Raw genomic sequence first — 16,928 nt, 5'->3', positions numbered from 1 at the left:
TGCTTCATTCCTTTTGGTGTGTAAATACTCCAGTGTTGTGTGGAGTGATGTTTTTGTTTCTAATGTGATGTTTGTGAAATACCTTCTTATCGAACAAGATTAAGAGGAACAAGGTCAATGGACTACTTCACTACTTCTGTTCATAAGCATAGTAGGGATGTTAAAGTAGGTATAGTCAACACTTTTACAGTCTTACAAATTGGGTTCAAAATATGAATTAGATTATGTTGCCTTTTTTTTCCAACAGCAGGCATGAAGTTGTAAAAATCCTCCACAATCATGCCGTATTTAGCTTTGCTCATTGCTCAGTCAACTTACTAGCTTCCCTGCCACTGTGGGAGAGACTCATCCCTGCAGAATAATGCTGCCATCCCCCATTATTGCCCTAACTATGGTTTGTTCATGCTGATGTGCTGTGCTAATATTCTGATACACATAGAAGGTTGAACATTAGCCAGAACATCTATTAAAGACTAAAACCGGAAGCTGACTCCACAGGAGAGAAGCAAAAATAACTAAAAGATCTGCCTCCCATTCTGCTTTCAGAAATTCTAGGAACCACCAGCAAACCTGGCAGAGCAAAGAGTTCCACTAGAAACATGTGGAACAATCAGACCTATGATGTGTGATGGAGCTTGGTTATTAAGGGATTCATTTGTGAGCAGGAGAGTTCTAGTTTCTATTCTGGATTTAACAGGGAGCCAACGAAGGGAAGATAATATAGGAGAAATATGATGTCTCCTTTTTGTTTTCATCAGAACTCTTGATGCAGTGTTTTAGATCAGCTGAAGGCTGGGTTGTCAAAGACTTCATGAAATATTTAAGTATCACTTTAAAACAACCACAGCAAGACATCTTTACAGAGCCACTCGAGACCAACAGTGGACTCCACTTAAACTAAGCTACAGCTTGTCTTTCACTTGTATGAAACAAGCTGTGTACCACTGACTTCGATGGCCTTTTATCATCGAAGATAAATTTGAACAATCCAGTAGTAGAGAAGGCATTACAGAATCCTTGAGATTTGCGACTTTGTCAACTCTTTAAAGTTTCTTGACGAAGGCTACACGTGTTACTCTATACCTGTCCAAATTTGGCTTATCATAGACCTGCGGGAATGGCCTGCAAGTCACATCCAATATTTGTCTGCAAATACCCATCACAGTAAAATGACAGGTAGCTGGATATCCTGCGACATCTTCTATCTGCAGGGATTTGCATACTTGTCATCTGAGCTGCAAACGAGGCGCCTGAAAGATTTGGGGTCAGATTAAACACTTTGTACATCCTGCTGTTGTTTTGATCTCTCCAAAGGACTCTGCTTCATGAATGCTAATGAAAGGTGGAGCTGTTCATAAAAATCACTTTACCGACTACTCAATGTCATACAAGAAGGTGCTATATCAGTCGTGATGTCCTCCAAAGTCATTCTTAAAAGTTCATCTATAGATAGTTGAGCAATAGCTTGAAGGGGGGAAAAAATGCTGATTCGTTCAGATTTGGTTTCCCTCATGGTTACACATGGTACCGAGTGAGACCTAAACTTAACAGGTTTGCAGGTCTTTCTCTTCTGTGATTTAATCAAGCAATGCGCCCATTTTATCACTTTCTCACCCAACCTAAACAACTATATATTTTTTTAAAGTCCACTTGCTCCATCCATTTTAAATACACAGCACTTATTTTATGTGCACATGATTTATCGCTGTATGACTTCAGAGCAGCCGTTAACTTGCTCTCACAGCTTTTCAGACCTCCTCTGCACCGAACCTGCTGTGTTCTTACAACATCGTAGGCTGCTATGTTTAGTTTTGCTGCTCATAGCATGTGAGTCAACTAAATGAGCCTTTTGCTCCATAATTCATATGTGTTAAAGCAAAAAAAAAAAAAATCATGTTGAACTGAATTAACGTTATCTCAGCTGAAACCAGCTGCTGTTTGACGATCATCATGATGCACAAGTCTCATTGCATAAGTAGAGTTGTTTAAAGAATTGAGGACTTCTCTGCAAAGCAGCTTGTGTGTAGGATGGTCATCAATGTTCCATTACCAAATGTTACATGAACTAAATAAGGAATAGAACATTAACCTTTAGCATACAAAAAGAATGTTATCCAAAGGGTGGCACATGGATGATAAAAATATTATAATCTAAATTTGTGGTGACACATAAAGCCAAACACAGACCAAGCTTTTTAAATTTACAAAACTAAATGTTTGCAGTTCCTCAGCAAAAACTGCCATCCTGTTTTTCCAAAATGGATCGTCTAAAAAAGTTAGCAGAGTGGAACCTTAACAAAGATGGTGTAGCATATTGTAGAGAGGGATATCCAGACTCTGGGCCTGCAATAATAGTAGATGTTAATAAATCAAAGAGTCCCCAGGACAAAATCTTGAGATACACAGGACCTTAAAAGGCCAGTATTATGTATATTGCAGGCGCACAGTGCCATTTTATTGGACAATCAAGTAACTATGTTACCTTCAGTTGTTATAAAAATGGAGCGTATATTAAATACAACTTATGAGAATTTTGACTTTGCAATATGACGCCTTGAAATTGGTCTCTGTCTCTTTAAGAAACTCCTGCTCTTTCCAATAGTTCGCCTTTAGAATGTCATTGCAACAATGCCTTTTTATTATGCTGTTACACCGTTAAGATTGAACATTTCAGTGATAAACATCAATGTCAACATGGCTCTGTTAGGGAAGGGCTTCCAGAAGAAAGTCTGTTTTTTTCTAAAAGCAATATAACTTTTAGAGAAAAAAATCTTAGCTTTGCAAATCTTATAAGATAATTTCTTATAATAGATTTATAATTTTATAATAGATTTCCTCTATTATAAGAATTAAGATTGTTTCCTATTACTGTTACTCCAGCATAATGGTAATGAGAGGAGTGTATTTTTAAGGTCTGCTTTTTTCCAAATCAACTTAGACGGGAAACATGCTCCCATACATTATATGTCTGTTATTTCTAAGTAATTTCTTCAACATATGTTCACATTTATGAACTGTTCCGAAAACAATACTCTAGTGTAAAAGCAGCCAAAACCAGAAAAAAAGATGTTTACCTTGTGAGTGTGAGTTGGGGACATTTACAGGGAACAAAAGAGCTGTGTTTGACATCACAACAGATGTAGCATATAGATTGTGTATTTATAGACTCATTGTTATGCAAAGAAGCTCCTTTTGGCACCATCTAAGTTATGTCCTTGAATGAAGAGTTTGAGACGGGTAGTGTTTGTGTGTATATGTTAAACTCCTTAAATGATTTACTCTTGTACAAATGATTTTAAAGGAATATTTAAAGGTGATTGGGTGGCACCTTTAAATATTCATGGGTTTAAATATTCATGTTCGATGTCAAATTACAACAAAGGCAGATTTGATATGCAAGATGTAATTTTAAGATGGATTACAACCAAAACAGATTTTTATAACAAGCCTATTCTTATTTTATCCCCCAACCGACAGGTGTGTTAAAATTGTTTGAACTTACTCTGTTAGCATGAAATAATATCTGCGTGTGCGTGTGTGTAGTTCTCATTAAATAACGAGCAGCAGAGCAGCAGTATTAAATGTAGGTGGTGTTATAGAGGTGAAGCTGCTCTCCTCGGCAGCAGGTCAGTCACAGACGACAAAGGCTGGCATTTTTAAAGGTCAGCTCACACAATGTGAATGCAAGGTAACTCTTCCTCCTCTAAATCTCTACTCATGGCACCACCACCTTTTTCCTTTCCTGCTGGCAGATAACTGGTAGGTCATGACCATGCTATTGCTAAGATGTTTTAAATGCTGAATTTTAGCTTGTCCTCACTTGCATACAACAAGAAGTTTTTTTTTTCTTTTTAACTGAATGAAGAGAAACATGCATGTGTTCCTAATAGCAATAGGAAGCACGGCTTTTACAAAACAACTTTAACACCCCACCTATGGTCATCAAAAATGGAGAAATAGCGTCATACAGAATACAAGATGAAATGAGATTCCAATGTGTTTTGGCCCAGTTCTGGTTTAGAAATGAAGGCAATAAGCTCCATTATCTGTCGGCAACTTAGGTGCTGCATCGAATAGAATAGGTTTAATTAGTTCAGGCATGTATTTGATTCTGGTTGAAGATAACTGGGCAGAACCAGAACTCACTGGATAAACTAGAAATGCCACCAATGAATGGATGACTTTAGATAAAATTGAATGGCTTCCATCACATTTACTCAACTGGAACATTATTAGAAGATATATATTTTAAAATAAATCTGCATTTAATTTGGGAAAATCAGCCTAATTCTAATCCTCCAAAGAATCCCTTTGGTATCTTGCTTTGAAATAAGATAATCAACAGTCTGGAAAACTAAACATTTTCCAAGGGAGGTTTAAAAGGTTTAAAAACCATTAGCCTGAACAAGAATTAATTTATTTAATCCTGCTATAATCAGCTAACCTCTCTCCCTGGGAACATTTTTGGAGCCTTTAAGATGGGTTACTTTCATTGATTTTATATAGAAGTTACAGATCAATACTGACTTAATTAGACAACGGACACATTAAGTTTTAAACAGCAACTAATTAATCTTATAACAAATGCTCTGCTGCTTTCAGTCCTTTTCCTTGTTGGTCAAAATGAGAATAAATCCCCCGGCAGGCATTGCTAACACCGACCTTCATGTTGCACAAAGAGCTCCTGCTCTTTCTGTATTACATCTAATTAACTTCATGAGATCCTACGTAAAATATTCCATTAAAAATTCACTAAGCTGTCAGTCAGAGGAATATGACTGAATAGCTTTGCTTTCCTTTGATGAGAGCAGTGATGTTTGTTGGTAACACTGCAGCTTTCCGCCTCCTGAACACTGTTCCATCCAGCTGCTGACAGCAAAAATAAACAATAACAAAAAAAAAAAAGATGCTGAAGCACGAAAATACCGCCCCAGAGAGACTTGAATAAAGAATCAGGGTCGCCTCTAAATTTAGCTTTGGAAACAGCACACAGCAAGCATCCTCTGATGATGATGATGATGATGATGATGATGAAGGGAGTGTGAAGTTTGCTCCACATTTGCATGACGTGCGACTTTTTTGTTTTCTGGCAGTACAATGTATGTATGTGTCAGTTAATTAGATGGGGAGAAAGCAGAACCCTCCATCGCTCGCTTCTTTGATCAATAAAACATGATGGATTTTGTCAGAAGTCACTTGGAAAATATAATTAAATGGATATTCTTCCATATTTAATGTAATTCTCTCCAAATTGCTGTTTTAATGAACTTTGGGTGTCTTGGTTGAATAGCATTATTTGGTATGAACCAGATGTTTTTCTACTCTTGGTGCTGAGTTGTGAAAACACAATTTACTTGGTACTAGTTATAAAACTGCTACTTTCTCAGGACCAACTCTTTGCCAGCAAAAGAGTTATGAGCCCGAACAGCTAAAAATATACACTTTCTTCATTTATGTGACACTTACTAAAGATGCAAAGTTGGCCTAGCAGACGCAATCACATAATGCACTTTGAATTTTGACCTAATGGTGTTGCTGTTGTAGATTTCTACATTTGCAGCTGTTACAAAATAACAGCTGCAATAAAGCAGTCTTAGACAATAGGGAATACATGCCTATCAGTATTTAAATACATTTAAAATTTGGCAAAAAGTTTTAAATACATTGTTGGTGTTGTATTAGACTTGTCCATATTAGTATATCTTTAAGTATTACTGTTATAGCACCAATGCTAATTGGTGCTATAACAGCGCTTAGTAGGATTCTACACAGCCATCAGCATTATGATAGTGGACTTGAAAAAGTAAAAAAGAAAAGAAAAATCAAAAAAAGGATCTGTGTATTGGATCCAAAACACCAAGGGAGACAAAAGAAATGAGCGTTCTGCTTTAAGACAGAGCAGTTATCAGGACCACCTGGAGACACCCAAACACCAAAAGCAAAGTCAATAATCTTTAAATCATTGCTAAACCTGTTCCAGTCATTTGCTTCACTATCAGTTCGGTCTCTAAGGAGCTCATCCCATTCCTCCTCGCAGATCCTCTCATATCACCTCAGATTAGATGGGAAGCCTCTTTGAGAAGTCTTTTTTTAGCCATCTTCTGGGTTAAAATGTGGGCCAAAGTTCACAGCATACACACACACACCCACGCGCATACGCAGTCACACATAGCCCTGTACTGTCTGCACGCTTCAGATCATCTTTGTCCTGAAAGATGACCCTGTGCCAAGTGGCTGTAATCTCTGGGAAGCGTGTATTCTTCCAACACATCTTTGTGTTTGTCTACAGTTATTATTTTTACACTTTGCTGCTGAAAAGGGCCCCCAAAGCAGAATGTTTTCCTCAGGGGTCTTTAGAGTGCTGCTCTGAATTTCTTTTCTTGCTTCACACAGTGTGAAATGTAACATATTATACAAATTACAGAACAGCAATCCACGTACAATCTATCACAACACACACATTGTACAGAACTTTCTGGCAATCAGTCTACCAACTGTAAATACTGTAAATACTCTGTAAAATAGTTTATGCATTATGTAATTTACTGTCTTTATCATACTGCTGCCAGTGTTACCTATAATTTAAATCTAATGGTAATTTGTTGTTTATCAAACTTAAGGATGTAATTTTCTGATGTTAAGAGTGAAAATGTTCCATTTCCATGCTGAAAGCTCTCTATCTACAAAAGCTTAATGTAAGACAATTTCACAGTAATTATACTTGAATTAAATGAAGGACTCACTAAAGTGACTGACTTTCAGTTTGCTGTTGACATGTCTTTATTTTATGAAACCTGAATAATTGCATATCTAGTTATAGTGTTTGGTTACATAAAGTTTTAATGTCCAGTTTGTATCAGACTTGAAGAAGATTTGATTGAGCGATTCTCACCTTGCTTTTCTATTTTCCTTTTGCTGGCATAGAAACTTTCATTTTCATTTCTGAATGATAATGCGGGACTATAAAATTGTTTTATACCACTTTTTATTTTCCTTCATGCTACAATTAGCGTTTTCATCTAAATATGCTAATTCTAGCATATTTAGAATTGCAGTGTCAGTACTAGGGTCCTGTTTTCTGTCGAACGATGCAATCTGACAGGGTTCTGGTAAGAAAGAGCAAATCACATTTAAATATTTTTTTTGCTAAGTTGGTGAACACTGAAAATTAAAAGCAACCAAATTCAAAGTAAAATTACTGAAAAGCCTTTGGAAAATCTGGACAATTGATGCTAGACCACTTCAAAGATTATATGAAAGTATGACTTCTTTAAAGATAAATATGAATAGATTAAAAATAGTATAAGACTTTTGCACAGCTCAAATGTTACTGAAGGTGAAACTGAGTCATAATTCTTTGAGAGTGGCTGTCGGATCAGCTGTCAGCTTCACATCCAGTACTGTTACTCAAAACCCAACCAAAGTGGCTCTGTTGGCTTCACAATGTTTTGGGTCTGTCACTACTGTATCCACACTGATTTATATAACAAATTTTACTCAAGGTTTTTACACAATACTCTAAGTATTGTGTAAAAATAATACTCAAGGAGAAGAATAGCAGTTTTAAACAAGGTCTTAGTCTTCCAGGAATATAGAAAGTGAAGTAAACTAAAGGTGAACGCCATAAAATCTGAGAGTAAATTAAAGGAAACATCCAAGCTGGTTTTTTATCCCTTATCAATACTTTTTAATCTAGACCTCATTTTCTCCTATCTTCTTCCATTGTTTTGATTATAAAACTTCTACCTCACACACATGAAAGGTTGACTCTGGTGTGTCTTTCTCTGGCTTGATGAAGAGTAATGTTGAGCTAGGGGCTGAAATATTTTCAGAAGACAAATGCCCAACCAGCTTTGCTTGAAATACTGCAAGAAAATCTGTATTAATGTGAAACAACAACACACATGGATATATTTCATTGGTTTACACTGAATATTTTCCTCCTTTTGGAATAATTTTAGAGCTGAAAATGACACTCCAAGCACAGCAGCTATGAAAATCGAAAGTTACTACCGTAACTACGGTTCTATGAATCCCGGATGACCGCCAGAGGCGGTGCTTCAAGCACTGAATGATCATTCTTGCGCATGCGCAGGTCGAGTACTAATGACAACAAAGTCACCTGTGACCTGCCGGGGACCCACGTGACTCTATATAGTCACGTGGCACCCGGCAATCAATCCCTCAATCTTCTCGCGAAAGCAGAGATTCCGAGGGACCAAGCACTCTGGCGGTCATCCGGGATTCATAGAACCGTAGTTACGGTAGTAACTTTCGTTCTATTTCATCCCTACTGACCGCCAGAGGCGGTGCTTCAAGCACTGGATGACTCATATCAACAAGGTCACGAGGAATCAGCAACAAGGAACAGCGACTACACCACCCACCTAATGTGATGTAGAGGCATGCTGCTCCAAAACTCCTTGAAGCGGATGGGGCGCAGCCACATTCACCCTGTAGAACCGAGTAAAGGTACTAGGTGATTTCCAGGAGGCCGCACGGCATATAACATCCAATGGCACCCCAGTCATGGCAGCAAACGACGTCGACATGCCCCGTGTAGAGTGGCACTTCACTCCCGCCGGCAGTGGCCGGTCCTGCAAGGCATAAGCCTTGGAGATCAAATCCACAACCCAGTGTGCAAGTCGCTGCTTGGAAAGTGCCTGCCCTTTCCGTGAGCCAGCGTAGCAAACAAAAAGGCTATTAGTCTTTCGGAAGGATGCCGTGGCATCGATATACGTCTCAAGGGCACGAACAGGACACAGTGGTTCAGAGGGGCTCCCGGTGTCAAGCCGAGCAAGATGGAGCGGCTGGGTACTGCCAGCCGCCAGTGATACCTTAGGAATAAATGCAACGTCAGACCACAGTGTAACACCCGAGCCATCAGGAGTCCACCGGCAGCAGGGCTCGGCTATCGAGAGAGCCTGTAATTCCCCCACACGTTTAGCAGAAACCATAGCTAAAAGGAACGCCGTCTTTAGTGAGAGCCATTTGAGGTCTGCCGATGCCAGGGGCTCAAATGGGAGGGACCGAAGAGCCTCAAGCACAAGAGAAAGGTCCCAGGCCGGTGCCACAGGGCGGTTGGGTGGGTGCAAACGCCGAGCACCCCTTAAAAACAGTACAACCTCTTTGTCTCGGCCCACAGAAAAACCATTCAGCCCAACATGCCAACAGGAAATGGCAGCCACATACACCTTTAAGGTAGATGGAGACCGTCCTTGATCCAGCAATGCCTGCAGGAAGGTCAGGATGTCCGAAACTGAACACTGCACCGGGTCCTGCCCCCTATCACGGCACCAGGTCGCAAAGACCGTCCACTTGTTAGCATAGACAGCTCGCGTGGACGGTGCCCATGCATTAGCCATCGTATGCCCTATGGACCCAGGGTATCTTGAGAAGGTGGACCCCGGCCCTGCAGGGGCCAAATCCAGAGCTGGAGCCGGTCCGGTTCGGGGTGCAAAATCTGACCCCCCACCTGGGAAAGAAGATCTCTCCTGGAGGGGAGACGCATTGGCGAGCCGGAGCTGAGCTCGCACAGTAGAGGAAACCAAGTCCTCGCTGGCCAGTAGGGGGCCACCAGCAGAACCCTGTGCCCCTCCTGACGCACCCTGAGGAGAGTCTGAAAAAGGAGGCCGAATGGCGGAAAGGCATAAAGGAGGGCCCGGGGCCAGTCGTGTGCCAGGGCATCGCGGCCCAGAGGGCTGGTGTTGTCCAATGAGAACCAAAGGGGACAGTGAAATGCGTCCCTTGAGGCAAAGAGGTCCACGGCCGCCCTGCCAAAGACCGTCCAGATGCGCTCCACTACCTCTTGGTGAAGCTTCCACTCCCCTGGAAGCGGCTTCCGACGGGATAGAAAATCTGCTGGCACATTCTCCGGCCCTGGTATGTAGGCTGCTCTGAGGCTGGCTATGCATGGAGCTGCCCAGGTCAGAAGCCGTCGAGTCAAGCACAACAGTTTCCTTGACCTGGTTCCCCCCTGGTGGTTGATGTGAAAAACCACTGTGGTGTTGTCTGACCTCACCAGCACATGCTTCCCCTGCAAGCCTGGAAGAAAGCTCTGAAGAGCCAGAAAGACAGCCTGTAACTCTAGGACATTGATGTGTTCCCTGCTCAGCCGCCGGGACCATGTCCCCTGTGCCATTTGACCCCGCCAAGTCGCACCCCAGCCCGTGGAGGATGCATCCGTAAACACAACTTCCCGACGACACGGGAGGGAACCGAGCGGGACCCCTGTGGTCATAAACAACCTCACCCTCCATTGGGACAGAGACTGAAGACACTGAGGCCCCACCCGAAGTCTGCGGAGACGATGAGTGTACCGTGCGGGATCCAGATTCAAGCTGTTCAACCACATCTGGAGGGGCCGCAATGACAGCAGCCCCAAGGGCACTACGGCAGACGCAGCTGTGAGCATGCCCAAAAGTCGAAGATACCGCACAAGAGGCGGTGCCATGCCGCGCCCGAATTCCGGGAGCATGCTCAATATACTGTCCACCCGCTGGGGTGACGGGCAAGCAGCCATTGAGATGGAATCCATGGCAATGCCCAGGAAGACAGTCTCCTGTGAGGGAGTCAGAGCGCTTTTCTCCATGTTCACCTGCAAGCCCAAGCATCTCACATGATGGAGCACTAACCGAGTATCCCGAACCGCCTGGTCCTGTGTCGCGGCACAAATGAGCCAGTCGTCCAGATATGGGAGGATCCTCAATCCTTGTGCCTGCAGAGGAGAGAGGGCCGCCGCAACACATCGGGTGAACACCCTGGGAGACAGTGAAAGTCCGAACGGGAGGACCCTGAACTGGAAATGCCTCCCCTGAAAAGCAAAACGAAGAAACCGCCAATGGGGCGGAGCGATTGGGATGTGAAAATAAGCATCCCTGAGATCTACGGAAGTGAACCAATCGCCTGGGGAAATCGCCTGCAACACTTCCTTGGTGGTCAGCATATGAAAGGGCATGACCTTCAAGTACACATTCAGGCCTCTGAGGTCCAAGACCGGACGCAGGCCCCCGGTCTTCTTCGGAACCAGAAAATACATGGAATAAAAGCCCCCTGGATCCAGCAGGGGGTCCACAGGCACTATAGCACCCTTGGCCAGCAAGGTGCAGATTTCTTGGTTCAGTGCCTGTGCCTTCACCGGGTCGCAGATCGCAGTCATCCTGACCCGGCCAGGGATAGGTGGCCGGCGGCGGAATTGAAGACGGTACCCCCGGGACAGGGTGGACAACACCCACAAGTCCGGGGTGTGGGCAGCCCAGAAGCTGAGCTGACCCGGGGAAAAATAACCGACCGCCGGCCCTAAGGCATCATCTGCGGGCCCCCCGGCCCTTCGAAGGCCCGGGAGGACGTCGGCCAGACTGCGCGGCTCGAAAGGGATGAAAGGACCTCGTCCCAGCTTGGTCTCGAGCCCTGTTTCTCCGATCTGGAGCAGGTCTCTGGACCGATCTCTGCCCTGGTACCAGCCCCTGGGGCTCAGTGGAAGAAGGAGAAGGCCCTGAGGACCTCCGTGAAGGACCCGCAGCCGCCCAGGTGCTGACTGGCTGGCGATCACGTCTGTGAAGCCCTGCCAGCTGTTGCCTCGTTCTAGAAGCCTGAGCTGTACGGTCCAAGGCGTCCAGTGCCGCAGAACCAAAAAGTTCCCCCGGAACCACAGGCAGGGCCCGGAGGGTCCTCCTACAAGGCTCAGTAAGTGGTGACTGCGCCAACCAGACTTGGCGGCGAGCGTGAACCAGTGTGGATAGTGTGCGTCCAAGTTCCCTCGACATAAGAGCAAAGGCCTGCAGAGATGCATCAACCAGGCCTTGCGTGGCATGATCCAGTGGAACAGATTCCAAGGAGGAAGACAGGGCCAGCATAAGATGGGATAGAGAGTTCCCAATCCGGCCCATGCGGGCCCCAGAGTCATAGGCCTTGCAGAGAAGGTCATCGGTAATACGGCACTGAGGACGCGGACAACGGGCATTGGACCGCAAAGCCTCATCAGGTGGGATAATAAGAGAGGCAATGCCCGGTTCCACCGCTGGCATCTGCCCCAAGCCAACCTTGGGGGCCTCCAGCATAGCTGCCAGGACCCTGCCATCCGTCGTCAGACGCGAAAGCGCCTTGGTGTCTGACCAGCAAGCATGGAGTTCCCGCACGTACTCCGCCGAGGGAGGAACCATAAGGGCAGTCTCTGACCTACTGCGCTTAAAGAAGGCGCTGGAAGCCGTAGGCTGGGCCTGAGGAACACTAATCTGTAAACGGGCAAGAGCCGTTCTAATAGCGGATGTCACAGATTCCGCCGTATCCTCCTGGGAGGCAATGGAGTCCGACCCAGAGGCCCCGGAGCCCAGCTCCGGCAGGTCCTCACAGAAATGGGTGCCAGAGGCCGCCACAGAAACAGCATCATCGGCGTTGACTGACATTTCATCCTGCTCGGAAGGGAGAGCCGGGCCGCGATCATCAGCAGTCTGAAAGGACTGGAGGAGGGCTTTCATTTGGGCCAGTTCAGTAGTGAGATGATCCACTCTCGTGGACAACCGCCCTGCATCGGTCCGTCTGGCTCGTTTTGTCGGTACCGAAGGTGCAGCCACAGTAGACCGTTTGCACATCGCTTTCCCCATCGGCAAATGAGTACGCGGCGCAGCGCCCGCCCAGTCGGTAGGCTGCTCCAGCGCAGCCAACCGATCCAGTCTGACTGACCGGGGCATGACGCAACAGTTGGGGCAAGCGTTATCTGACAGCGCCTCCCGGAGATGTTCCACACCGAGGCAGGAGGGACACAAGTCATGTCCGTCGTCGGGCTGAAGTGGAGCCAGACAGGACGAGCAGCATAAATTATCCAGCATCATACCGCTGAAAGGCGTGATTAGCCTGCCACCAACAGAAGTCAACACGAGCAGAAAACGCTACCGGCGACTCCGTTGCAGAAAACCCCCCGTAGAGGTTCCAAACTCAGCATGAGCAGAACGCCACTAGCAAATCGATAATCAACCAAAGATGAACTCAGCACGAGCAGAGACGCCACTGGTGAGTCAGATAAACAACAGCAAAGTAAAATGGACTCAGCCCGAGCAGAAAACGCTACTGGGGAGTGTAGATAAACAACTGTAGAAGAACTCAACGCGAGCAGAAACGCTACTGGTGAGTGTAGATAAACAACTGTAGAAGAACTCAACGCGAGCAGAAAACGCTACTGGGGAGTGTAGATAAACAACTGTAGAAGAACTCAACGCGAGCAGAAACGCTACTGGTGAGTGTAGATAAACAAACTGAAAACTCAGCGCGAGCAGAAACGCTACTGTGAGACAAAAGAGCCACAAAAGAGGCAAATCAAAGCGAACAGTAAACTACTGCTGAGAAAAGAACAAAAACTTACCAGTCACCGCGGATCTGGTAAGGTGAAAGCAGCTTGTGCAGCCCCTGGAGGGCGAGACTTACCCGCAGCTCCGACCAAACCCGGTCACGGGGCTACCAGCAACAAGCAGCTAGGAAATTAGTGGTATACACAGAAGCAACCGGCTTCACACGACCACACACCTGTCCTCAACACACCTGCGCGCGAGAAGAACAAAAGGGATTGATTGCCGGGTGCCACGTGACTATATAGAGTCACGTGGGTCCCCGGCAGGTCACAGGTGACTTTGTTGTCATTAGTACTCGACCTGCGCATGCGCAAGAATGATCATTCAGTGCTTGAAGCACCGCCTCTGGCGGTCAGTAGGGATGAAATAGAACTAAGCTTTACTGAAGAAGTAGTCATTAGAGGAGTAGTGGACATCTCAAAAGTTTCAAACACTTTACCTGTTTGTATATTTGTCTCACAGAAGTTGATGAAAATCATTCACAGGTTTGATGTGTAATTATATTGCTCCAATAGATCTTTTGTCAAATCAATTCTCTTTTAATCAGGATGCAGAAATTTGTTTTATTACTATTGTTAGTATGCTGACAGTTAAATGAATGTTTTTAATGAGGATATTACAGTGATGATCAATAGTTAATGCAGAAGAGTTTGCCAATAGTTCTTAAGTGATTATTTGTTCTTTGTGAAGTTTAAGAATATAGTTTAATTAAAAAAAATAATAAGAAATGCTGCTTTAGTCTAATACTATGGTAACAGATTCCAGGCCATGGTGAAATAAAACACGGCAATCACTTGGATGTTTACTTGGGTGTACAGATGGGTCTAAGTGCCAAAGTACAGACATTGCATTCAGGTGGAAAATGAGAAACAGGCAGTCACCTCTCTCATCTCGAAAACTTAAAATTCACTGTTTCAGTATCCAGGAGATGTTAAGAAAAGTGAGAAGTGTAAAAAAACCCCCACTGTATTCTACAGAGACATTCAGGTTGCTATGAATAGACAGACCGATATAGATAGATGCCATGCACTCATCATTGTACTCCTTTGCATTTTCATATTCCTGCTCATTTGAAAATTTCATACTCAATATTTCCAGGTATGAAAAAGAGCCGCAAAAGGACCATTTTAACTTGAGACGTTATGTCACGATTACAGAGGAGTTCACCTAGTGCCGACTACCACAGATACCAGGACAGCTCAGTGTGCTACAGCAACATTGCCCTGTTTTATAGTTTTGAGTTTTTAACTTGCCTCTGGTAACATGTTAGATTCCGAAAATCTCTGAGTCAAAGTCAGAATCTATATTCTGGGAATACACATGCAGACATCACAGTGATTGTGTTAACACTAGTAATTGCTAACAAAAAGGATATTACAGTATACAGAATATTTGCTACTACCACCAAGATTATATTACAGAACCATTGTCTGGAAATTGCTGGTGTTTTCAGTTGCAAATGTTGGTTGGGAAAAAGTTGCATATTTAGATGTGACGTCATTGTTTCCATAATAACACATCCCTCAGTGCTCTGCTACGCAGCACCTTACAGCTTTTGTTCTCAAAGTTGTACATAATTTTGGAGATTTGAAATGGAATATTGTGTGGCTATAGGTAGGTGCACAGATGCCGTCGGATCAGCTGCCAGTCAATTCTCCAAAAGATCCATGACAAAGGGAGACTTGGGTGGATACCAAGAATCTTAATTTTCTGCTGTGCTTCACAGCTCTGTTTAGCAGGTAGAAAGTTGTAGCTTTATTTATTTTTCATTACATTTGTGAATAATTTTGATTAAAACATTGTATAAATGTAAGATATGCAAGATACACATTTTTTAAGGGCTTTTTGTTTACCTTATTTGACCTTTAAGGTGAAAAGATACAATCTTATTGGTACACAATGTAATATCTCACTGTTCAGACAAATGTAGAGACTTTTAAAACGCCTCTGAACAGCAAACTAAAAAAAGCCTTTAATATCAGTCTACTTATGGGAAGTTGAACCGATTTGAACTCCTCAGTCCAAATGGCAATTGCAGGTATCATGAGATTCTGTAATTCTTGGCCCATAATATCACTGCATTGCAGTGGCTGGAACCTTCATTGTCATCTGTACACCTCACATACTGCTGGGCAACTGCACAAAATTACCACCCAGCCTCATCCAAACTCACAATGTGACCCCTATCAAACTTCATCCACTGCTGTAGTGCTCTCTAAGCTCTCTCCAAGTCACTCTGTGTTTTCTGTTGTGTAAAAACCTGCACAAATAAACTTGACTCAAAGGAGCAACAAAGTTGTACCAAATTACTCGAAATCTAACAACTAAAAGACCTCGGGAGTAAAACATTTACAGCTGACTCTGTTAATTAAAAAGACACTTAATAGTTACTTGTTAATAGCCTTTGTTATTAATGAAGAAACACATACTAAGCAATTATCTAATTTAGTCTCAATTTAAGTGTCTTGTTTGGCTATAATAAAGCTAATTAAGAATGCTTTGGACTCTCAGACACCAAGAAGCTCTGAGTTTTTTCTCTTTCTTCTGTATCTTGTGGGGTTTCTCAGCCTTTTTAACAACATGATTTAAACCAATCAACTCATTTTGTTTACATATTGGCAAGCAATAAACATAAAGTTGATTAATCAATTTATTCAGGAGCCTCAGTTGTTAAACACTTATGTACATCAGTGGCTTAAATATAATTATTTTTTTCTCTCTGATCTGGTGTTGCATTATAATGAGCATCCTAAATTTTGCGGTCTTAATTGGATTTTCTTAACTACTAAGTAGCTTTTCATTACTGAGCACCAGCAAGTCAATTAACCTTTTTCAACAAGAGCCTCAACTGCACAACTTAAAAAAGTAACTGTACAACCCAAGTGAATTAAAAACAGTGCCCAAACAAGTAGCATTAGGCTACTATCAACTACTTCTAATTTTCTGTTTAGTCTTATTGCTTATTGTGGAGAAAGTATGGTTGGAAAAATTTATGTATTTGCTTCTCATTTCTTATAATTTCATAAAACCCAAAACCATTTTTAAAGTACTTTCATGCAACAGTAGTGTTTGATGCACCTAAACTTTCATCCAAACTTGGAGAAACTGCTAAGTGCTAAATGTGAGATGAGATTCCAGCCAAAAGCTGACCCTCACATTCAGGAGACACAATTGGGTTTTTAGTCCTGGTTGTGAAGCAATATTACATAGATATTGAGTACAGATATTACATTCTGTACCAAGGTTTACCCAACCAGATATTACATTTTTGAAGGTTTTGTTAGCATGTAGAAAGGTTATGGATATATAAATCTTTGTGGAATGTTGGAGGGTAATGTTTTTCTAAACACCATTGTGTTTAGCATGGTTTCCTTTGTAGGTAATGAGCCTCATTTTTGCTGGGTGATGAAGTCTACCAGATCTGCCCTTTGTCATGGATTATCTTGAAAATAAAAATTAGCATTTAATATTTTTTAATGTGTTGACAAAGACCACATTAAATGTCATTGGGCTTAGGGATAATGATTTTAATTCATAATCTATGACAACTCTATTTTTAGACATTTTCAAAATCATTGATCAGAC

At 43.0% G+C, this 16,928-nt stretch overlaps 2 protein-coding genes across 2 annotated transcripts in view; both read right to left on the bottom strand.

Annotated features, from left to right (window-relative positions):
• The window catches only part of LOC116709132 (leucine-rich repeat and fibronectin type-III domain-containing protein 2), a 171,989-nt gene that overhangs the window by 101,350 nt on the left and 53,711 nt on the right, over positions 1 to 16,928 (bottom strand). The gene's annotated exons all lie outside the window — the stretch shown is intronic.
• Positions 9,260 to 12,874, bottom strand: LOC116709131 (uncharacterized). The gene has a single exon (XM_032547483.1). The coding sequence runs from the start codon at positions 12,077 to 12,079 to the stop codon at positions 9,374 to 9,376; it is 2,706 nt and encodes a 901-aa protein (XP_032403374.1). The 5' UTR covers positions 12,080 to 12,874; the 3' UTR covers positions 9,260 to 9,373.

This window comes from Xiphophorus hellerii, chromosome 19, assembly GCF_003331165.1.
Source record: "Xiphophorus hellerii strain 12219 chromosome 19, Xiphophorus_hellerii-4.1, whole genome shotgun sequence".
In the NCBI taxonomy this organism is placed as follows: Eukaryota; Metazoa; Chordata; class Actinopteri; order Cyprinodontiformes; family Poeciliidae; genus Xiphophorus; species Xiphophorus hellerii.
This window is presented reverse-complemented; position numbering and strand designations above follow the sequence as displayed.

Excerpts from the sequence above, each read along its gene's own strand:
- LOC116709131 (XM_032547483.1), bottom strand. The coding sequence starts at position 12,079 with ATGGCAGGGTCCTGGCAGCTATGCTGGAGGCCCCCAAGGTTGGCTTGG.